This window comes from Cyprinus carpio, chromosome B12 (genome assembly GCF_018340385.1).
Source record: "Cyprinus carpio isolate SPL01 chromosome B12, ASM1834038v1, whole genome shotgun sequence".
Lineage (NCBI taxonomy): Eukaryota > Metazoa > Chordata > Actinopteri > Cypriniformes > Cyprinidae > Cyprinus > Cyprinus carpio.
Genome location: NC_056608.1, coordinates 8,901,058 through 8,924,987, shown reverse-complemented (window position 1 = coordinate 8,924,987; position 23,930 = coordinate 8,901,058). Strand labels below are relative to the sequence as shown.

The following is a 23,930-nucleotide window of genomic DNA, read 5'->3' as shown; positions in this document are numbered from 1 at the left end:
AAGAAGCCAATCATGTTATTTTTGTTGAATAAAATGAAATGCCTTTTTAAAGTTAAGTGAGAAAAACATGCAGTGCTGAAACAAACTTTCACATGACACGTGAAACTCTTTCCTCCAGGGACAGTAAGGTGCTGCCTCCCGGAGTATTTTGAGAGTACCACACGAAGCTTGCAACTAGGGTTCTAAGTTAGGTACTGCACCATCCAATCATATTTTTAAATAATGGAGTCACTCAGGACTCCTTGTCAACCTGCCCCACAAGTTCCTCTCACTGCCATCCCAGAGGTCACTGTTGGAGTCTGGGTCCCAGGGAACTATGTCACAAATGCCAATAAGTTTTCAGTCATTGCCACATTTTGATTGCAACTGTAGCTCTGTCCTGGTAATTAACTTTCTATCATAATTGAGGAGTAAGATTGCCAATCAGAATGAACCATCCTAATCTCTGAAAATCCTGTCTTAATTAGTCTAACACACATCTTAGAAGACACTAAACATCTATAGATAAAAAAAATAAATAAATAAAAAAACAAGATAAATTTGCACCAGATTCTCACTTTATTGGCTAAATTCTTGACTACTTTAAAAAAAAGAAAGGAAAAAAAATTAACAGAAAAAGGTGAGCTTTGCAGTTTACAAAGTGGCACATAGCCACAAACACTCAAAGAAGAAAAAAAAACGAAGAAAAAAAAAAAAACGAAGAAAAAAAAAAAAAAAAAAGAGCGCACAGTGCTTTTCTGTGCAAACTGAAACAGCGATGGCACCCACTTTACAGACATTCACACATGGTATTCTTTGCACACCATACATGATTTTAATAAAAAAAAAAAAAAAAAAAAAAAAAACTAGCGAAAAATAAACCAAACAACCTAATTTCCACAGACCAGGCTAAATACTACCTGAGTGTGCAGTTTGAAGAAGCAAAGTATGCGCCAAATTAGATACATGAAAAAATGTGCAGGATGCCGTCAATAACTACTGTAAACAGACACGCACTTGGACAAAGTTTCACATTAAAGAGACTGGCAGTGATTTGCACGTTCAAGAGCACAATCACCTCCTTTCGGATTGCTTTAGAGCTAAAGGGGAATGGAAAAGTCCGTCCCCACAGTGGGGATCAAAAGCTGGACCCTGAGGCTTGGTCTGAAGAGAAGGGCACCACATAGGTCCAATAAATGGCCTAAAAAAGATTATCATGTTATGGCTGAAGACATGAAGATATATTAGAAGGAAATCAACCAGAACATCTAAAAACGCAGTAAAATGTGCGTAGTTACCAAAGAAAGAGACAGAGAGAGAGAGAGAGAGAGAGAGAGAGAGAGAGAGAGAGAGAGGAAAAAAAAGAATCCCTCACACACAACAAAACCATTTTCTACAAATACACACTTTTCCACATACAAAAACCAACACACTCCACAAGGGCATTTCAGTCAAGCACACATGACCGCTCAGATTCCCAGCAGTCTCGTCTTGGAGACAGCTAAAAAAAAGCCCTGCACTGATTTGGTGTTTGGAGTTGAAGAGGAGAAGGAAAAGGAGAGGTAGAATGATGGAGAGGATGTATAGGTGCGTTGCAGTAGCTGATGTTATTTCTTTGCTTTGCCGCCCTTGGCTGCGTTTCGTGGAGGAGTTACAGGTCTACCAGACCCAAATCCTCCTGCACCACCATATGACATCTTCTTCTCCGCTGGTTTCAGAATCTAACAGAAACAGAGAACCTTAAAAACCATTCATCAGGTAAAATGTATAATGAGGCAAGGCTTAAAAAAAAAAATTCTGAAATATTTAGATTTAATATTTTGTTACCTATGTAAATAAATCAAAATTGCATATATTAAACCCAATCTTGTCATTTGCCATGTTCTTTATACAATAAACTCACATTTACAGTGCAATATGGCATTCAGTATCTAGTTAAATTTCATTGATTTTCTGTAGGAAACTTTTTGTTTCCCAAACTGTGAATTCTGCTCAAAGGTGAGCAACTGGCATCTCTAGTAGCTACTAAAAGAGCACATACAAACCTGAAATGAGCACATCAGGGTCTCATCAACACTCATCATAGCACCTGCATTGTCAAACTCTCCACAGTAGTTGGGAGCTGAGAAAAGTGTGACTAACTGCCTCTTAGCGAAGAACTCATATCCATCCTCTACCACCTGTTCAGAGAGCAGAAGATTATGTCACAAATGCTGCACAAAAAGGCCATGTTGCCATCCCTAGTGATGAGCTCTTTCAAAACGCTGCTTTGTGGAGTTTAGAAACCTTTGCGACTCATGTTTTGCACCAGCGATTGGGAGCACACATCAAAATGAAATCAGTCTTTAATGCCATGTCAGCATCTGAGGCTGCAACTGGTTTGTAAAAGGAATTTTTAATGTATGTCTGGGCTGAGTTTTCACTGCATTTAAACTCTTTTAATCAGCAATCTTCAGCAGTGTGTGGCGTTTCGAGTGCTTCGAAACTTCATTTTGTGAAGCAATTGGTTCAACTCTACATCTCATTCCATCCTGATGATCTGACGATAGCTGCTCACATCTCAGCTTGTCTAATGGTGTGTTCACACCAGACGAGAAGCAAATATGCGCATTGCGTCACTCACTCTAGATTACTCGAGGGATGTTTTTCGTGTCACTCGTGTCACAAAAAGTCCCAAATAAGGTGGAAAGCCAAATGCTGACGTGTCTGGGTTCACAGCACCCTCCAGAGGAGGATGAGTAACGTTAGGATCCTGCATTAATGTGCGTGTTACATTTTACTACTATATATATGTATGTATGTATATATGTATATGTATATATGTATATATGTATATATGTATATGTATATATGTATATATATATATATATATATATATATATATATATATATATATATATATATATATATATATATATATATATATATATATATATATATATATACTGATATTATGCTAATAAAAATTATTGATAGCAGCATCTCTGTAGCCATGCTAATAAAATACAACTATCACTACAACTGTTTTAAATTGTTTTCTATGCTCCAGACCTTTAAAATAACAGACGGCTACAATAATGATCTCTTCCACCGTCTGATTCAACTGGACATTTCAAGAAGCTCTTCGCTGATTGGCTTGTGCGAGAACGCATCATGCAAATCTTCCGCTCAAGTCAAAAAATTTTAACTTGTGTGGAAGACACGATGGAGGCGTATATTGTGCGTTCGCGGCAAACGCGTCACATGGCACGAATTCACCTCTATTCGGACCATCACCTTCAACTCAACCTTGCCAAGACAGAACTGCATGTGGTTCCCTAAAACCCATCGTTTCATCACAATTTCATCATCCACTTAGGCACATCAACCGTAACCCCTTCAAAATCAGCCAGAAACCTTGGAGTTATGATTGATGTTCAGCTGACTTTCTCACACCACATTGCTAAAACTGCATGGTCCTGCAGATTTGCTTTATTCAACATCAAGAAGATTTATTTCGGAACGTGCTTCACAACTCCTTGTTCAGGCTCTTGTTCTGTCCAAGCTGGACTATTTCAATGCTCTCTTGGCAGGTCTTCCAGCCAGTTCGATCAAGCCTTTACAATTAATCCAGAACGCAGCAGCAAGATTCATTTTTAATGAGCTGAAAAGAATGCACGTCACACCTCTGTTTATCAATTTGCACTGGCTACCAATAGCTGCTCGCATAAAATTCAAGGCATTAATGTTTGCATACAAAACCACCCCTTTACCTAAATTCATTACTTCAGAATTATATTCCCTCTAGAAGTTTGGGTTCTGCAAGTGAATGTCGCTTTATTGTGCCATCCTAAAGAGGCACAATATCACTTTTATGGAATTCAAAATTAAATGTTCCCTCCTGGTGGAATGACCTGCCCAACTCAATCCTAGCATCTTCAAGAATCGGGTTAAAACACATATCTTCCATCTTTATTTGACGCTCTAACTCTAGCACTCTCGATTGTAATTCTAATCTGTAAAAAAAAAAAAAAAAAAAATCACATGCCCCTTAAAATAAAACAACCTTCACTAAAACAGCTTGTTTTCTTAAAAAAAAAAGAAAGAAAAAGAAACTAAGACAAGCTTCTCTAATCTTTTTATATTCTATCTGTTTTGTTTTTTATTTATTATACAATTAACAAAAGCAAAAAAAAAAAAAAAAAAGGCCTCTAACACTAGCTTGCTCTATACTTTTTCTATTCTATCTGTTTATTTTTTTCTTCAATTTTATTTATTTTATAATTTAAAAAACCTTGCTATGTGTACAGCATTAAGCTAACTGAGACTTGTTATAGCACTTGCATATCATTGCTCTTTTGTTGATTTTGATTGCTTCCATTGTCCTCATTTGTAAATCGCTTTGGATGAAAGCGACTGCTAAAGGACTAAATGTAAATGTTTCAAAGTTTGAAAATCTTTTCTCCCATCGCCGTTTAAAACAATGTAAATAAAATAATGATGCATGAAAAACAAGAATGCATCCTTCTCAATCAACGAAAAGTAGAAATTAAAACTAAAAAATTTAAATGTTATGAAATAACCATGATATTTCTGGTTTGTCTCATCGATCACAGTATATGTGGCAAACCAAACAAATTAATCTTAACTGAAAATGAAAAAAAAAAAAAAACCTGCTCTTCAATCCAAATATGGTGCTTTTGGCTACATGGATACATATGCAATGCGATGACACCACATTCAATAAGCTACATTACTTACCTGGTGGGCCCTACATATGAGGTCCATGTCATGTTTGTGGAGGAACTTAGCCACAACATCAGACCCAAAGGTGAAAGAGACACCACGGTCATTCTCTCCCCAGCCCATGACATCTTTATCTGGGTCAGCCCAGAGCAGATCACACAGCAGACCCTGGTCAGGGACGTCTGTGGGCCTCATCACACGACGGATCTGTTCCATAGTTTGCAGGTCTGGAGAAAGACCTGGGCAAAGGATCATTCAACTGCAGTTTAGAAACACTTGTGAGCACATCAAGAATCTCATGACCACCATTCCCTGACTCTATTTCACAAACCTGGGGATAAATGCACATTTTGCAGGAAAATAAGATATTGTGTGCTTTACAACACTGCAGACCTTAACAGTATGCTCTGGTTAGGTTCTATCTGACAAATACAATTTCTCATATTTTTGTTATGATGACTCAACTTTACCCACCTTTCAAACCAGGGGCCTGTACCATGAAGCCGGTTTAGCTTGCTAGCCAGGTAAGTTTCAGTTTAGTTTGGACCAACTCTGGGTTTTAGGTATCATGTGTTCATCACCATAGTAACAAACTCCACAGCTAACCTGTTCCGGGGCAGGTTATCTTCTGGTTTAGAGATCTTAAACTGAAATTTGACCAATCAGCTTCAAGCAAAGTGACATCTCTGATGAATTAAAGCCACTTCCCCGGTGTCTCTTACTCCAAATTAAAAGGACGCTACATAGTAAAACATTTTTAAAGATAAAAACATCAGATTTTTAGAGATGATTATTTTTTATAATTAATATAATTATTATACCCTTAATCCATTACACAAGCCAGCTTAGTTTAATAGTAATTAAGCTTTTATTTAAATTAATATAAATATACAGATAATATGCAATATAAATAAGTTTTAGAATCAATAGCTTTAAACATGACTACATGAGCTTAGATTTTTAAGTGTTTTTATACCTAGAAATATCATCAACTCCAAAAACCAACTTTACAACTTTTACTTGCACTTATATGGCAAGATGTTTTCTTTAAGTTTTCCTCTTTCAAGGATAGATTGTTTCATTTTGCTGTGTAAATGGGTTTAAATTCTTCATATCGTTCAATCTTTGGTAGTGAATCGCACTGACTTCAACGAGAAGTTGGCTATTCATTAATGATGTCACACTCTCATGTGCACATGCTCCATTAACTAAGAATCAAGCCTGAGTTGACAAAAGAAAGTCGATGATCAGCTTCATGGTATCAACAAAGCTGGATTGGACTGGTTTGGCTTTGTCAACTCAAAACTAATCCTGTAACCCATAGGTTGTTGAGCCACCATCATGGTACAGGCCCGTTTTCTTGGAATTCTGCAACAATGTTTAAGCATTTGATGGTTTTGTAACAGTCTGTAAAGAAGACATTTCAGAAATCTTGACTTACCTCCATGACAACAAAAAATCTTCTCATCCACAATAGCAGCTACTGGTAAGCAATTGAAACAGTCTGTGAATGTCTTCCAGAGCTTGATGTTATATCGCCTTTTACCTGCCCCCCCACCAAAAAAAAAGAAGAAAGGTGACATTCATTCAGGCATATGCCCCACACTTATAGTTCAGTTTACTTGGTTCATACCAAAAAAGCAATTTACACATTTAATCCTGGTTTGCTTAGCATTCACACTGGCATTTTTTTTTACACCAAAGTTAAAGATATTTATTAGCTGTCAACTTAACAAATTCTGGAAGTTTCATTACAAAATATCCAAAACAATGCTGTGTTTGGCTAAATGTGCTCCTTGTATGTGCATCCATTGTGGTATTTATTAGCTGTCAACTTAAGGAGTCAAAACAGTGGCAGAAATTCCTCCGTTGCACACAAATGAAGATGCAAGATGACGTGTTCTAACACCTGTACTGAACTTTAAAGGACAACATCGCAACTATGACAGCTAGAACCAGGTATACTTGATCATTTTGTCCTCTTTAAGGTAACGTTATGACTGCACATCCTGTTTTTGGTTTGTTTAGATGTCTTTGGTCTGTGCTGCATTCATATTTGAAGAGCAGACCACTTTTTCAGCAGTCTTGGTCCGCTTGTATGGTGCACACCAGGGTTCAGGTGGCAGCATTCACACTTATTCAAATAAGAGTTTCTTTTTTTAATCGATCTAAACCTGCCAAATGTGAATGCACCCCAAATCATCTCTTAATCTTGTGGTTATTCACCATTTATTCTGTCTGCAAGTTGACTAAATCACATGCAGAGACTGAGTTTGTTGCATTTACTGTGAACTGAGCAGCCTTGAGACAAACACCAGATCACAATCTGCTCTGCTCTGATGAGATAGTATCCCCTCCTCCCACAGACTCACCCCATTTAACAGATATAAATGCTTCAACTTAAGCAAAACGTATAGACTTGATAAATAGTCATACACAGTGATGTATCCATCAGACCACGACCTAAGCTTTTGCTCATACTATCCACCCCCATACAAGCATACTCACATTCATCATAAAATCCATATATCCTGTTGATGGAGGCACATTCATGGTTTCCTCTGAGAAGAAAGAAGTTCTCTGGATATTTGACCTTGTAGGCAAGCAGCAGGCAGATGGTCTCCAGTGACTGCTTGCCTCGGTCTACATAGTCTCCCAGAAACAGGTAGTTACTCTCTGGAGGATATCCTCCATACTCAAAAAGCCTGAGCAGGTCATAGTACTGACCATGAACATCACCTGCAGGAAGAAGTAGAGCTGATTTATCTTTATTACTTTTTTAACTAGCTTTGTCGGACCTATTTAAAATAAAAACGGAGCATAACGGTTATCAGAACTTTACCACAAATCTTGAGAGGGGCCTCCAGTTCCAGCAGTATCGGCTGACTAAGGAAGATTTCCCGAGATTTCAGACACAATCCACGAATCTCTTGTTCAGTTAACTGAACGTTTTTACCAGGTCTGGAGCCCTTCACTGAAAATTGAGACAGAAAAAAAGCATTCATAAAAACATTATGAATACACATACATATTTGTGTATGTATCTGTATGTGTTTAAAGAACTGTGTTGTGAGGTCTGCTGTTGCATGACAAAAAAAACAGACAACAGGGCCATGAAACAGTAGCTCTCTCATCCACTCATAAGACTGATGTGTACTAATAAAATAAAATATTAAAGGTGGTGTAACACTAGGCCTATACTAATCTAATGCAATATTTTAGATCAACTAAACAGGCATGGTATTTTTTTTAATGCTACAGAATTTAATTCATATTTGTGAAGTGCCTCATAATTTTTAAGCCATTAATATTAATATTCTTGTATAAATGAGTAAAAGCATTAGGCTATTTCTCCACATCTAGCACACATAACCTAAAAACCTATATATTAAAAAAGGTCAGCAAATAGCATGTAATTAGTTTTGCACATATCTGCTATGACCTTAAATCATTCTTTTGCAGACAGCTACATGTCTGTCTCTAAATAATACATTTATACACTCATACAGACTAGGTTGTGCTTGTAGGTGTAACTGAAGTCACCATGAAATCCTTCCCTACATTTTTAAAAAAACCATTTCACTCGAATATAGGTCACAATGGTGCATCTCAGGACACTGACTGTTTCTGTGGCAACCGGAGCTTCTAACCACAGCTTGCAGTGACGTGATATCTTTACCAAAAATCATTGTGTGAATTTTCAAACGTGCAACTTGAGAGAAGAGCTAATAAGTCACAGTTGCCCAATAGATATTTAGCAAGTTAAATATGTGACCCTGGACCAAAAAAAAAAAAATAATAAAATAAAAAAGTCAAAAGGGTCAATTTTTATTCAAAAGCAGAATAAGCAAGCCTTCCATTGGCCGAGATAAAATTATTTGATTTTGAATATCTGGAATCTGAGGGTGCAAAAAGCAATGCATATTACTAATCAAAAATGAATTTCTGATATATTTACAGTAGGAAGTTTACAAAATATCTTAATGGAACATGATCTTTATTTAATATCCTAATGATTTTTGACTTAAAAGAAAAAAAATATAATTTTTACCCATACAATGTATTTTTGGCTATTGCTACAAATGGACCTGTGCGACTTTAGACTGGTTTTGTGCTCCAGGGTCACATATCTAGACCTGTCTGTGATCTAGTATCTACACTGGCTTTTACTAGAATGTCAATCTTAATGACATTGTTTGAATTAATTTACTTTGTAATTTTATAGGATTTACCTATTATTACTCGTATGTAGCTATTGTGGTGAAGATGACATTTTCATCTTCACCACAATAATCCATTTGGATGTTTTAACATAGATTTGCATTTAATCCTGAATTACCTATGCATAATCTGGTTATAACTGTTCTTAGTAATCCTGTGTCATCTTACTATATAATAAAGAACCTACTTTCTCTTTGTATCTTAGCCTCTTTGCCTACTCCTTTTTTACCCTCCACTTGACTGATAACACATATTTCATATACAATGCCTTGGGCAGCAGTGAGCCTGCACAAATTACTCCTCTCTCAATGTTTACTTCCTCCAACCACTGAACAGCTGGAAGAATTGCAACAACTGACTAATGGTGTCTTTCTTACGATAGCCTTTTTTGGTATATTTTTGTTTGTTGTACTTAATATACTCAACTGAAAGATTATTATTTTCCTTGATTGTAATTAACAGGCTTGTAGTGGCAATGCTGGACATTGAAGCATCACGTTGGAACGCAGGCAATGGCACTTTGATTATATTTCCTATCATCATGACTATTGTTGATGTATTAATATCAGAGGCATTTCTCCCTTCTCCACTTGTCAATCAAGTATGAGCTTTAAAGAAAGGGAATATAATCGGGGGTCAAAATTTGGCACAACACCTCTGATATCTTCCTAGTGGCGTTCTCTGTTTCCGAACGAGACGACCGACGCAAGTTTTGTTCGGATTTCATGTAATAAATAGGATTGAATTAGAATGATTACGATTGATAGGGTTACGCACTTACACCAAATACTACATCGCTACATATACGTTCGATTGCAGATGACGAAATGAAACACACACACACACACACACACACACACACACACACACACACACACACACACACAACATACGTTTTCAGACGAATAATCGCTATTTAACACGATAAAACGGAACAGTTTGTAATAAGAAAGAATAAAGTTTATTACCCTCCAGAAGGCGCTGGATGATCGAATCGATGTTTAATTTGTCTGAATCAGCCATTTTGTCGCTCGCTGGAGATTAGCCGGCTAACAGAGACAGGAACAAGACGACCCAGGAAACCGCCCAATACAATTACACGACAATAACTTAAAAACTAACCTCTATTTAAAAAAAAAAGTCACACTACTGCTAGTATTCCTGAGTTCATATTATGATATTATTGCCGCAAATGGTCCCTTCAGTAGTTCGCTGTCTGAGGTAAACTAGCACCACGACCGCTGACGGTTGTAGGAAATGCCGAGGGGGGCGGGGTAGACACAAAAGTGCGTATCTGATTGGTTATTCTCGGTTTATGACGACTGCTTCGAATGCAGATCCGAAAAACCAATAGGATATTCGGTGTGTCAATCTTTTCTATATTTAATTGTTAACAAGCAAATTAAAACCACATTCATCAGTGTGTAATCTCAGATTCGTATAAACACGAAACACTGTTGTTATTATAGCGATTTAAAACATTTCTAGGGTTGGATGGTTTATATACTTTATTAACACCGATTGCTAATTATTCATAAAATGTACTGTTAAAGAATACATCCAAATATAAAAGAAATATAAATGCATTCGTTCTTCCAACCCACGGAAGTAACCGAAGATAGAAATGACGTAATGACGCAATCCATCAGCTATCTGACGCGATCAGAAAGCGACAGTTCGAATCGTCCGATTCATTCTAAAGTGGCAGAATGTGCCACTGCTGATACGGAAACGTCACCAGAATCGACAGTTAAATGGAATAGAACACTCACAATCAAATATGCATTTTGGTTTTGAATAGCTAACCTCTTTGACCATGAAGTTGGTTCATAAAGACATCGAGAAGGATAATGCCGGGTAAGTGCTTTCTGTACACTGCTTTTGGACATCATTTGAGCGTTCTGAGTGCTGTGGAAGTACCATGATGCAGTGGTGGTATCATACGTCAACAACTGGGTACTTTGTTATGAATAAAATTACGTTAGTGTAATGCTTCGTTGTTTGTCGAACTGACTTGAAAAGCGCCTGTTATACATCAGATGCCGTCATTCTTATCCCAGTGCTTTGTTGGCAAGCTTGGCATGATTGTTTCACAAACACAATATTGCCACAGCCCCAAAAAAATGCGTTTTCCTTTCCTGTAGCGCCTTCTATTGACCGATTGTGGCTAGTTGTGTGCTAAATTATTTTATTTCAGATAATGTTTGAATTATTTCAAGTAATAAATTAATTCACTCCAGACACGCAGACAAATTTTGGCTATTTTTTTTTTTAAATCACAGAACTAGTTAAATTCGCTAATAAAGTAAATGTGGTCAGTTTTGATTTCATTTGGACTTGACTAAAAAAAAATTTTAATGTATAAAATAAATGACTCATATAACAACCACGTTGTTGTTGGATTGAGTTCAGATTTAATATAAAAATAAATTTTATAATGTATAAAATAAATAAGATTGAATAAGCAGTGTAAGTAAAATGTTTATGAGTTCAGATTTTAATTCTTTTGTTACTGAAAAAATAAAGTAGATTTCATAATTCCAATATTACCCCATTCAGTCGGATTGAAGTGGTACTGAGAAAATAGCTGCCCTAGTGCAGCCCCAGAGTGAACTGACTTGCCTTGCCTTTACAGTTAAAGATTTATTTATTTTTTCGAAATTTTCTGTCTTCTGTCTCCTATTTCTAATTATTTATTTATTTTTTCCAGTCAGGTGACACTAATACCTGAGGAAGCAGAGGATATGTGGCACACCTACAACCTGCTGCAGGTGGGCGACAGCCTCAGAGCCTCAACCATCAGGTCTGTCCCTTTTTTGCGCCTTGCTGACCACCATATTTTTCCAGTTTTGTTTTATCACACTTATTATATGAGATTTTTCTACCCAGTGAAATCAATCTGATGTCACAAACAGGAAAGTGCAGACAGAGTCCTCCACAGGCAGTGTGGGCAGTTCACGTGTGCGCACCACACTGACTTTATGTGTGGAGACGATAGACTTTGATTCCCAGGCCTGTCAGCTCAGAGTCAAAGGAACAAACATCCAGGAGAACCAGTATGTCAAGGTCAGAGTGCATTTAGAAATGTATAGAGTGCTTTTTTGAAAATTTGACTTTTATTTATTATTATTATTATTTTTTTCATATTTCAAAGGTTGGTTGCACTTCTGACATGTACGTTTATGTAAAATGTATGATATAAATAGTGTGTTGACATTTGTGACAACTTTACACCTAAAATAGAATTTATACTTTATAAATTTGAATATTAAGTATAGTAATTTATATTGACCCTCTGGGAATATTCCGTATGTTAATTTAGCCTAAATGTGAATGCTTTTTTCTCTTGTGTCATATGTAGATGGGTGCCTATCATACCATTGAACTGGAGCTCAACAGGAAGTTCACACTTGCCAAAAAAGTCTGGGACAGCGTGGTGTTGGACAGAATTGGTAATGTGTTGGTGTGTTTTTAGTATATTTTCTGACTAAAAGTAGCTTTTCTGACTAAAGAGTATTTCACATACTATGTAACACAATCTTTAAAAAATGATTAATGACAAAATTATAAAAAATAAAGGATTAAATGTTTTTTTTATTTTTTATGATTTTATAGTATTTATAATATTTTTTTATAATTTTATGTTTGCACCCAGGTTTGAAAACAGGAATTTTTTTTTTTCTTTGAAATGCAAAAACAGCATGATGTGTGAGAAACAGCTGAATATTGTTGTTGTACTTCACCAAGTATCTTAATGGCTTGACAGCTGCAGACACCATTCACTTTCACTGCACGGCAGAGAGCAGCCATGAGCATACTAAAACGTTAATAAATCTGATCCAGCTCATCGCTATAGTTTATTTGAACCCTGATTCTTCCCTCGTCAATAGAGCAGGCATGTGACCCTGCTCAGAAAGCAGATGTGGCTGCAGTTGTGATGCAGGAAGGTCTGGCCAATCTGGTTCTCGTGACTCCAGCCATGACCTTACTAAGGGCAAAGGTTGAGGTCACCATCCCCCGCAAGAGGAAAGGCAGTTGTACTCAACATGACAAGGCAAGCCAATAAAACCTCATGACAATAAATCTGACAATGCATTTAGGTGTTTATCATTATATTGAGCAAAAGATTGTTAGCAACAATGTATCTCTTTTTATAAACTGTAATCAATTAGAAGTACAATAGATGTAACTATGGTTTCAGCATGTGCTGCAGTAGATGCTTCTCAGTTGCTGCATGTATATTTCAAAATATGCATACAGTGATAATGTTCTCTTTCAGGCATTGGAGAGATTTTACGAGGCTGTCATGCAGGGCATTCTTAGACACTTCAGTTTTGATGGTAATTTTGTTTTAAGAAATTCAGATAAGGATGGACAATGGACAAATAAACACTGATATTTTTGTTGTATTTCTGTGTTTTTCAGTGGTGAAGTGTATTCTGGTGGCCAGTCCTGGATTTGTGAAAGATCAGTTCATCTCATACCTGTTTAAAGAGGCGGTGAGGCAAGACTGTAAAATTCTCCTGGAGAACAGATCCAAATTCATGGTGGTGCACTCCTCATCTGGACACAAATATTCACTCAAAGGTCAATACTCTGTTCACCTTTCAAAAGTGAAGATGTGCAAAACTTTCGTAATTGACTAGTAGGCTTGCCAGATTTTACTGGGATGGGGAAAACATAAATAAAATATTCAGTTCTTGGAGGAATAGAATAGCGCTACATGATGTAAAGTCACCTAATAAAAAGTTTGTGACTCATAAAACTATAAAATAACTAAACAAATAATCTGCTTTTCAAAGTCAGGACCATTATCAGATGAAAAGATCTCTTTTGCAAGACGGTTGAGGTCTAGTGAACAATACACAATTTGATCTGATCAGTTTAATCTTTCAGTTTCATTTTCATTTTTAGTTAAAGTAAATAAAAACTACATAAATTATGAAGGGCTCTTGGGCAATGAATATTTTCCTCATAGCACCATATTGTGTTCAATCTTTGGTATGACCGGTATATTTGGCTTGAGCGTGTGTACTGTACCAGCTATATATGCTAATATATAATGCTAAGTGCTGTTTTAAAATGATAATTTCAGATATTATGCAAATAAATAAGCAAAATAATTTTTATTATTTGTTACGCAAAATGTTCATATATTCTTATTTAAATGACGCTCCAATCCAGTGGTGCAAAATTGTGGAACATGCTGCATTTCGACTACAACTATTTTTTTTTTTTTAAATGCTCATCAATTTGACAGACACCAAGTGAGCAAATAACACTACATCATTCATGCATTGAAACACTAATAATTGGTGAAATTTGTCTCATTCACTAACCAAGTGCAAGCACAGTCTACACACAATGTTTTCTCAAACTTTAATAATAAAATTTACTATAAATTTTATGAAACTATAGGTACAAAAAACACATTCTTGTGGTGCCTTCATAAATGTTAAAATGATGATTTTATGCAAAGATATTAAATCTTACATATATCATTGTGTGGCATCCCCTTATATAGATATAATTTGGACATATTTTATGCAAATTACTTACCTTAGACATGCATGAAAATATTAAATAATTGATTATGCTCAATATGCAATTAACAGAGCAAAAAAGTGCATCCTGAGAGGGAAATTATGTCATCAGAATTTCATATTTACATTTGTGTATCTCCATGTAAGTTTTTTTTTTTTTTCTTTGTTGTTGTAATGTGACAATATAAATGAGATATTAATTCTACAGAAGTGCTGTGTGATCCAGCAGTCACCGCCCGATTGTCTGACACCAAGGTGACTAAATTTGGATTTGTACATTTGCACATATAGCTTGTAGCATTTCCATCACAGTGTGATGTTTAATGCTGTGTGATGTTTTTTTTTTTTTCTGTTTTAGGCAGCTGGAGAGGTTAAGGCTTTGGAAGACTTTTACAAGATGCTTCAACAGGAGCCTGATCGAGCTTTCTATGGGTGATCAAAATCACTACTATTTAAATAAGTCATTCCTGTCAGTATCACACACCATCTCAATGAGAAAAAAAAGTTTTTAACACTTCAGACATTCTACTAACTGTAAGCAACTTTAATACCACATGTCAACTACATGTCAGAGTATTAGAAGACTGGCTGTTTATTAGCTGCTAACACTTTATTTTGATGGTCCTCCATCAGACATTCTACTTACTGTAAGCAAATATTTGTCACATTATTCTGCTAACCCTGACATAAGTCTATTAATACTCCAATGAGAGTTAGTTGATATGTAGTAGCAGAGTTATTTACTATAGTTAGTAGAATGTCATTCTTCAGACATGATCATTTATAACAGTATTTGCGTTTATTAAAAAAAGCTTTTGCTCTGTACAGATTGGCTCATGTGGAAAGAGCGAGTGAAGCTTTAGCTGTTGACATCCTGCTGATCAGTGACAAACTATTTAGGTATGTTTAAAAAGTAATCAAATCTATATGTAATGGTCTATTCTGTTTTAATTGTGTGCTTCATATAAAAATATGTATTTTATTTTTTCTTCCCAATGACAGACATCAAGACATAGCCACTCGCAGCCGGTATGTTCGGCTTGTAGACAACGTGAAGGAAAATGGAGGAAATGTCAGGTATTTAAATGATTGTGTATGGTCATATATTCTTATGTTATCTGTGTTATGCTAAATATTTGAGCTCTTTTCTTCTTCTGTTTAATCATTTCTTTTAGAATATTCTCAAGCCTGCACGTATCTGGAGATCGTAAGTTACTTTTCTATAGTCTTTGTTTTGGAGAGTTATTTTGGTTCGCCATGTGACTGGCATGGTGTGTTTTTGTCTCTGTAGAGTTGAATCAGTTGAGTGGAGTGGCGGCCATCCTGAGGTTCCCCATCACTGATGTGTCTGAAGCTGAGGAGGACAGCAGCTCTGATGAAGACTAACATTATGCTCTCATGCAAAAGGATTTGGTATGAAAGAGCGGAAATGCTTCACAGTTAAGGAACTAAATGGAATGAGAATCTGTTATGGCCTTAATAAAGGATTTAAAATCAGTTGAAACATCACAAAAAACTTCTAATTATGATTATTTGAAATGATTATTAAGCAGAAAAGCAGAGCTCTGAAGAATGTTAATAAGTATTGAATGTCATTACTTTATTAATCCTTGTGTGCTGCAGGGACGTGCACAGACATTTTTGGGAGCAGGGGCTCAAGTGGGAAAAAGGGCACTTCTCATAATTATTTAATTTTTGTTTTCTAAACAAAATGTTAAATATGTTAGGGGTGTGTGATATTGACAAAAAATATATCTTAATATTTTCTGAGATTTTATCAATAACGATAATTAGATGATATTTTGTTGAGTATGTTATGGTGCTGATATCTTAATGACTTCCGTGGACAGCTGGCTAAAAAATCTCTCAATACTCTCAAAAATCTGTGTGGTGATCTGTTGACAGCCGTGATAGAAATTAATCTTTTCTAATAAGTTTAAATAGATTTTTTACCTTTTATGGGCATTTTTACCTTTTTTTCTAATTCTTAAAGTGAATCAGTCAGTTAGAATAATAAGTCACATAAATGCATTTAACCTGCAGTTACATGCAATGCAGAGAAAACACAGAAGCTGCATTAGAAAGGGCATTTAGATGCATTTACACACTGTTTAATGCAGGACATAAATGCATTTAACCTGCAGTTACAAATTCAGAAATAATGTTTTGATATTTTAAACATAAAACGTTGAATAGGCCTACTGATATTTGAAATTATAAAAAAAAAAAAAGATTAAAACTGCCAGTAGGTGGCAGCAACTCACTGCTAATAAGTGAGCTATTGCAATTGAACCGAATCATTTAAACGGTTAATTCATTCAGGAGCAAAACAGCGTCATGTTGCTCAGAGACGCAAATTGGAATTATATTTGTTGGCGAAATAGAGCAAAAACAGTCAATTTTATGTCTAAAAGTAGGTGTCATAATATTAAATTCTTGTTTATTGAACTGCTGTATAAAAATCAATATCACATTTGTAATCATGCTGTTTTTGGTAAAAAAAAAAAAGGCAGTCTTCACGTAATACTAATTAACTATATGAAATGATATAAATTTCTGCTCCCATATCTTGAATTATCAAAGATGCATAATAATCCACATTACTCTGCGGTCATTTAAACAATTTATTTGTAAATAATAGTAAATTAATATTTAAGGCATTACGGAGCTGTGGATGATTTGGATAGTTTGGACGCATCCTTGCAATGCACCCTTTTCAGAGAAGATCATTTGCAAATGAAAAACAAACCAAACTAAGGTTTGGAGAACAAACACTCCCACCGAGCCAATTTTGAATGTTCAACTGTTTTTCTATATGCACCACTCAGAACACTGATTTATTCCAATTTTGAAATTTATTCTCAGAGGTGATTGGAGTGTATTTAGAAATTGCTATGCATATTTGACCAATCATCAACATCACAGTTTGTTACACACAGAAGTGGTGGCAAACATAAGTAGTCACAGGTGCAAAGCATAAACACAATACTATAAAATCTATTTACAATGTCACACACATTTTAGTCTCCAATAGCAATACAAATGCAAGTTACCTAGCCATGCAGGAGCAGCTTCCAGACAATATGTAGCTTCTATTTAAAAATATATTTTAGTTAACAATGCATTTATGAATATATAAAAAATAATTAAAGTTATTTCATTTACATTAAAAATAGCAAAAGTGCATGTACAAAATATGATTGTACTATGCAATTATAATAGAATATATAATATTCAGTTTACAGCATCTTCATAATTGAACAAAACCATAAAAAAGCAAAAAATACACCTGATGTACATTCTTCATTCAGCATTTTGTAGAAGTAGTTAAATAATCTTGCTTAATTTTTTGTAGATAAGGTTCATTGCTATATTGCGCAGACCAAAGTGACTTGATTGCACCAGACATCGTTAGAACTTCCCAGATCGTAAATATCAACTTCCCAGAAGGACTTGAACACATCACTTCACATCAGCTGTCATGGCAGTAAGCTCTGAACACAATAAACGTGTTGCCATGCAAATATTTAAATAAGACATTTCTCACAAATTAATTTATTTGTATAATTAATACACGTAGTTGCAGTTTCACAGTAGCAGGCTAATAGCACAAACAGTCGGCAAAGAAGATACTTTCTAGTGGGCATGTGTCGACAGTTTGTGTTCACTTGTATTCTAGCATTTGTGTCAAAAGTGAAGTATACTTAAAAAGTGACTCCTACATTGAGTAATTTCTTATAACATCCATGAAGTAACACTAAACCTCAAATTACATCTGAATTTAGTCACGTTTACTGAACATGAAAAATTTGTGTAGCCGTCACTGTGTTAAAATCATGGTCCAACGGACATCTTTTTTATTTTAAGGAATGTGTGAGTAGTTGACTTCATTATCTTGTGCTTCTTTATAAATGACCATTTCAAAAGTGCATGTTGATATGTTATGTTTATAGCTCATTTTATGCACATGCCATGAGGGTTGAATTTAACTGTCATCCTCCTGTGAAAGTGTCAACACTATGCTAAGATGTTCCTGGGTGGCTAAACAGTTAAAAGAGCAGATACTCCTATCTCTACACATTGCTCGGATACCAATTTTATTTTTTTTAGACTTTACTTATATATTCTCAAAATGTAAACAGATTTCCCCATGTGTGCCCAGATACTTCAGTGATTTACAGAGAAAGACTTTCAAGTCTAGCTTGTTTAATTCAAGTTATGTTTTATGCTGATATACATTTCAAATTTGACATATGTAGCACCATGTAAATTGAAAGCACCACATTTTTAACAGTAGTGCCATCTAGAATACCATCATCTGGATTTGATTTCTGAAACTTAAGTGCATTATATCACTTCCGAAGGATAAAGTGCATAATTTCACATTTCATTATTCAATATTTTGAAAACAAAAAAACAAAAATCATACACCTTTTTAAACAGCTTTCACAAAGCTTTATTTTTTTTTTTTAAGGATTTTTACCATGGTATTCTGTTTCTCATTTCTAAAATGGGTTGTCTGTCCTAATATGGCAGGCAGCAGTAAAAACAGTGGCAAGTACAAATAGTGTACAGTGCAACTAACCATAGGATTGTGCATGCATAAAATAGTAAAATATTAGATTATCAACTTTTAAAAGCTATTGTTGTTGACATCCAAGGTTGTGTGCAATTAACATCTGTAGTGCAGATTCATGCCACTTGGTAGCTATAAATATAATGTATTTCAAAGAAAGTAACATGGCATTAACAACTGATATCACCACTTTACCATAGTACCCCTCACACTTTGGGTTTTACAATAATGACCCTGCAGTTCTTTAAATATCATGATGATGTATCAATCTGGAAGATTATTCACCAGGACAGGGATATCCCTTTAACCATTTTAAATCCTCCAGCATGCCCCAGTGTAAGTACATAATGGACAGGATGACCATGATGTGCATAATCTGGTGACTATTAAACCAGTAGTCAAACCGCCCAGGGCTGAAGCGCTCTGGCAGGTGGAAAACATTGACTAGTCCTCCTAGCAATGCAAGAGTATCCATGGTGAGGTAGAGGTGAAGGGAAGCGGGGCTTCCTCTGCCTGCCCCAGTCAGACGCAACATAAAGAGAATGCAGCGGAACATCCCCTGCCAAGCGAAAGATTGCAAGCGGTGCATGTTACTTTGTGCAGTGACAGCGCAGTGAACTCCGTAGCCAGAGAGGAGGAGATATGCCAACATTGCCACACAGCGGGAGGATGGGTAACACAACAAAGTTATGTGAATGACTGGCAGAGCACCTACAAAAAGAAACGTACATGGAATTCATTGAACCCTGGCCCTTGAAAGAAGCAACAATCAGTGTCCCCTGCTGAAAAAAGAAAAAACTGAGTTGGTTGGTCAGCATACTCCCAACCAGAAGTGGTCAAAAGCCCTCTAAAACCCTCTAAAACCAGCCTGCAAACCAGCTATGAGCAGGCTGGAAGACCAGCTATACCAACCAACCAGCTTAGGCTGGTTTAGCTTTTTCTCTTCTTTTTTTTTATACATACCGAAGGTGACTTTACCTCAGAATGCAATTTCGAGGCCCCCTCTAGAAATACAAATGCTTACTTAGTATAGTAAAAATTGTTTAATCTCTACTTAAAAATAAACATAAATAAATAAATGTCACAATATAGAAGAAAATATATTCAAAATTGTACAGTCGTGGCCAAAAGTTTTGAGAATTACATAAATATTGGAAATTGGAAAAGTTGCTGCTTAAGTTTTTATAATAGCAATTTGCATATACTCCAGAATGTTATGAAGAGTGATCAGATGAATTGCATAGTACTTGTTTGCCATGAAAATTAACTTAATCCCAAAAAAAACCTTTCCACTGCATTGCATTGCTGTCATTAAAGGACCTGCTGAGATCATTTCAGTAATCATCTTGTTAACTCAGGTGAGAATGTTGACGAGCACAAGGCTGGAGATCATCATGTCAGGCTGATTGGGTTACAATGGCAGACTTGACATGTTAAAAGTAGGGTGATGCTTGAAATCATTGTTCTTCCATTGTTAACCATGGTGACCTGCAAAGAAATGAGTGCAGCCATCATTGCATTGCATAAAAATGGCTTCACAGGCAAGGATATTGTGGCTACTAAGATTGCACCTAAATCAACAATTTATAGGTTCATCAAGAACTTCAAGGAAAGAGGTTCAATTCTTGTAAAGAAGGCTTCAGGGTGTCCAAGAAAGTCCAGTAAGCGCCAGGATCGTCTCCTAAAGAGGATTCAGCTGCGGGATCGGAGTGCCACCAGCGCAGAGCTTGCTCAGGAATGGCAACAGACAGGTGTGAGCGCATCTGCACGCACAGTGAGGCGAAGACTTTTGGAAGATGGCCTGGTGTCAAGAAGGGCAGCAAAGAAGCCACTTCTCTACAAAAAAAAAAAACATCAGGGACAGATTGATCTTCTGCAGAAAGTATAGTGAATGGACTGCTGAGGACTGGGGCAAAGTCATATTGCTATCAGTCAGGATTTGGCCCAGAAGTTAATTGAGAGCATGCCCAGTCGAATTGCAGAGGTCCTGAAAAAGAAGGGCCAACACTGCAAATACTGACTCTTTGCATAAATGTCATGTAATTGTCGATAAAAGCCTTTGAAACGTATGAAGTGCTTGTAATTATATTTCAGTACATCACAGAAACAACTGAAACAAAGATCTAAAAACAGTTTAGCAGCAAACTTTTTGAAAACTAATATTTATGTAATTCTCAAAACTTTTGGCCATGACTGTAGTTGATTCATATTTAACTGATTCAACTATCCAGGGAGTTCCCATACTTTCAGCCAGAGATGCTGGGATAGGCTTCAGCATCCCTGCGACTCTACATAGAACAAGCTGTTTGGAAAATATATATACATGATGGATAGATATGTATGTAGCTGTATTGCATGAATATATTGTGTAAGAAACCATAATTTTTATAGGCTCTTCAATGCAATGAATATTACAGTAATCTTTGTCTAGTCCTAAATTTCGTATCTTACCTAGAGTGTTGACGAGACAGACGCCAAACATGTCGAGGCACAGCAGTGTGTCATAAATAGGTGCTCCACCCTCATGGTTCATAAGAGATGATAGAAGACTGAAAAAACAGTGGGAGACAGACAAGCCAAATAATGCACCACTCCTATCCACCACTCATCAGCTTCAGCCCATGGGAAACTCAAAGGCAACAACAGCAAAAAACAGATGAAGGGGATACCTGATGGAAAAAACACAGAAGAGAATGTGCTACAATATGAGACTGGTTTGATATGAGTAAAATTAATTACTGTGGTAAGAGCTGATACAATGAGCAAGCCACATGTGTTCACCAACGTTCTTAATACTAGTGTTTTCAACCAAACATCCCCTGCAAATTTGAGAAGTACTGATTATGGGATAATACACATTTCTTGATAATATTCCAATAATATCCTGTGCTACTGCGATAGGATTCCAGAATTTGCAAAAGTGTGTGAAATTTTATCTCTGCTAGATATTCCACGGTCAAATCCAGAGCAGGGTGACTGGGTGCTGAGGAGTATGGTGCATAAAAATTACTAATGCTCTGCTGATTCAATAACTGAAGAGTTCCAAACTTCCACTGGCATTAGTATCAGAAAAGAAAAAAGGTGGGAGCTTCATGGAATGGATTTCCATAACTGAGCAATTACATGCATGCCTCGCATCAACAAGTAGCCTACAATGCCAAGCGTTGAATAAAGCAGACTTTGAAGAAGAGGAAGCGTGTTTTGTGGATTATGAATCTTGCTTTTTTGTTTGCCAGTTTGATGGGCGACTCTGGGGTTGGTGGATTCTAGGAGAATGTTACCTGCCTGACTGCACTGTAAAGTTTGGTGGAGAAGGGAAAATTGTATGGGGCTGTTTTTCAGGGGTTGGTCTAAGCCTCTTACTTCCAGTGAAGGCAAATCTTAATGCTTCAGCATACCAAGATATATTGCACAATGTCATGCTTCTGGGAACCGTTTGGGGAAAGTTCTTTTCTATTTCAGCATGACTGCACAAAGCAAGGTCTAAAAAGACATGGCTGGATGAGTTTGGGGTGGAAAAACATGACGTGACCTCAACCCCATCAAGCACCTGAAATGAAGATTGCATGCTAGGCTTTCTCATCCAATATCAATGCCTGACCTCACAAATGCATGAAACACAATCACGAAATCTTGGGGAAAGCCTTCCCAAAAGAGTAAAATGTTATAAAATCCCTGTTGGAGTCAGGAGTCCCAATACTTTTGACCATATAATGAACTTGATATATAAATCAAGGCTTTTTTGGCTTATATAGTATGATTTAGTACAATAAGCTCAATAATTGAGAAATCTGTGTATCAAATATGATACAGTAGGCTTCAGGGTTAACATGACTTTTTAACACAGACATGCCTCAAAAATTCCAAAGAAAAACCTTTTTTTTTTTTTTCAAAATTTCCAAAATATTGGTCTCTAGAATCTTTACTGCACTTTGACCAATCACACCAATTACACAGCATCACTTCCAAGACAGCAATTCCCTAATGAGGATTAGATGTAATCTCTGGAGAGTGTCACTGGGTGAATAGTGGTGAAAGTTGCCCAAAATTACATATTCAGAAGTTTCTTCTCCTCTTTAAGAAAATCACTGGATTTCCTTGTTTCCCATTAGTGGAATAATGCAGGCATTCTAAATAAAATTTTTACATCCACATAATTAATTTACAACTCTCTTGCTTTATAGCAGATAGTATGTTAAACAAATTCCAGATATTACAGTGCAAATTATGGAGGATATTTTTCATACCATGTGTATAGATGTTCCCAAATTCATTGTGCAGATAGAACAAACTTCGCAGACAGTCTCTGTAAGTGGATATAGGCCGGTATCCTGTCAGGACATACTTGTTGAACTGAAGATGTGGCGGTGAATTCTTAAAATCCAGAAGTTTTGGCCCAGTAAAATAATCCATTGCAGAAAATATAAAATATGATCAGGTCTCCTTGACCACCTTTCTCACCTTCCCTTGGGAGGAAAGTCTGTTGTCTCTTCAAATGCTTTAAATCAAGCTACAAATACATAGTTTCTCAAAACATTAGCAAAAGTTGTAACTTTCTGGCACCAGATACCCATTGTCTCGGAAATACTCACGTGTAGAACTGCAGCAACTTGTTGCTTGCAAAGAAGCCGTGGGCCAATTTACTGCTACTTAGTGTCTTAGCCAATCAGCAGGCAGCAGTCAGACTCAGCAGAGGTCAGCTCAAGGAAGATTACTGTTCCTTAAGTACAAACTCTAGCCTACTGGAAGACTTGGACACATGCTTTTTATTTCTTATTAAACTGTCGATATGATAATCCTAGTACGTCTTTTGGTGCTATAAAGTCCAAGGAAAGATTCAAAGATTTAAAGAAAGGCATTGATTTAGAGTTTATTTGTATTTATTT

At 36.2% G+C, this 23,930-nt stretch overlaps 2 protein-coding genes and 1 pseudogene across 2 annotated transcripts; 1 reads left to right on the top strand and 2 right to left on the bottom strand.

The window, feature by feature from the left end:
• Positions 1–539: 539 nt before the first annotated feature.
• Positions 540–10,199, bottom strand: LOC109068388 (serine/threonine-protein phosphatase alpha-2 isoform-like). Its single transcript, XM_042735221.1, has 7 exons — positions 9,894–10,199; positions 7,547–7,678; positions 7,213–7,443; positions 6,146–6,250; positions 4,720–4,943; positions 2,025–2,159; positions 540–1,700 (listed from the first exon to the last, which is right to left on the bottom strand). Exons 1-7 carry the CDS (start codon positions 9,946–9,948, stop codon positions 1,587–1,589), a joined length of 996 nt encoding a protein of 331 aa, XP_042591155.1. The 5' UTR covers positions 9,949–10,199; the 3' UTR covers positions 540–1,586.
• A 361-nt stretch (positions 10,200–10,560) lies between these two features.
• Positions 10,561–15,977, top strand: LOC109084539 (protein pelota homolog). Its single transcript, XM_019099216.2, has 13 exons — positions 10,561–10,782; positions 11,636–11,728; positions 11,841–11,991; positions 12,287–12,377; positions 12,816–12,979; positions 13,205–13,265; positions 13,351–13,512; positions 14,677–14,723; positions 14,827–14,900; positions 15,297–15,368; positions 15,471–15,545; positions 15,644–15,675; positions 15,760–15,977. The coding sequence occupies exons 1-13, from the start codon at positions 10,742–10,744 to the stop codon at positions 15,852–15,854; spliced, it is 1,158 nt and encodes a 385-aa protein (XP_018954761.2). The 5' UTR covers positions 10,561–10,741; the 3' UTR covers positions 15,855–15,977.
• Positions 15,978–17,986: 2,009 nt separating this feature from the next.
• Positions 17,987–23,912, bottom strand: LOC109084484 (annotated as a pseudogene).
• Positions 23,913–23,930: the final 18 nt, after the last annotated feature.

Coding starts and splice junctions, on each gene's coding strand:
- LOC109084539 (XM_019099216.2), top strand. CDS start 10,742: ATGAAGTTGGTTCATAAAGACATCGAGAAGGATAATGCCGG. Junction 13,266..13,350: donor TAGACACTTCAGTTTTGATG/GTAATTTTGTTT, acceptor TGTGTTTTTCAG/TGGTGAAGTGTATTCTGGTG. Junction 15,546..15,643: donor GAAAATGGAGGAAATGTCAG/GTATTTAAATGA, acceptor CATTTCTTTTAG/AATATTCTCAAGCCTGCACG.
- LOC109068388 (XM_042735221.1), bottom strand. CDS start 9,948: ATGGCTGATTCAGACAAATTAAACATCGATTCGATCATCCAGCGCCTT. Junction 6,251..7,212: donor ATATGGATTTTATGATGAAT/GTGAGTATGCTT, acceptor GTGGGGGGGCAG/GTAAAAGGCGATATAACATC. Junction 4,944..6,145: donor GATTTTTTGTTGTCATGGAG/GTAAGTCAAGAT, acceptor TCCTTTGCCCAG/GTCTTTCTCCAGACCTGCAA.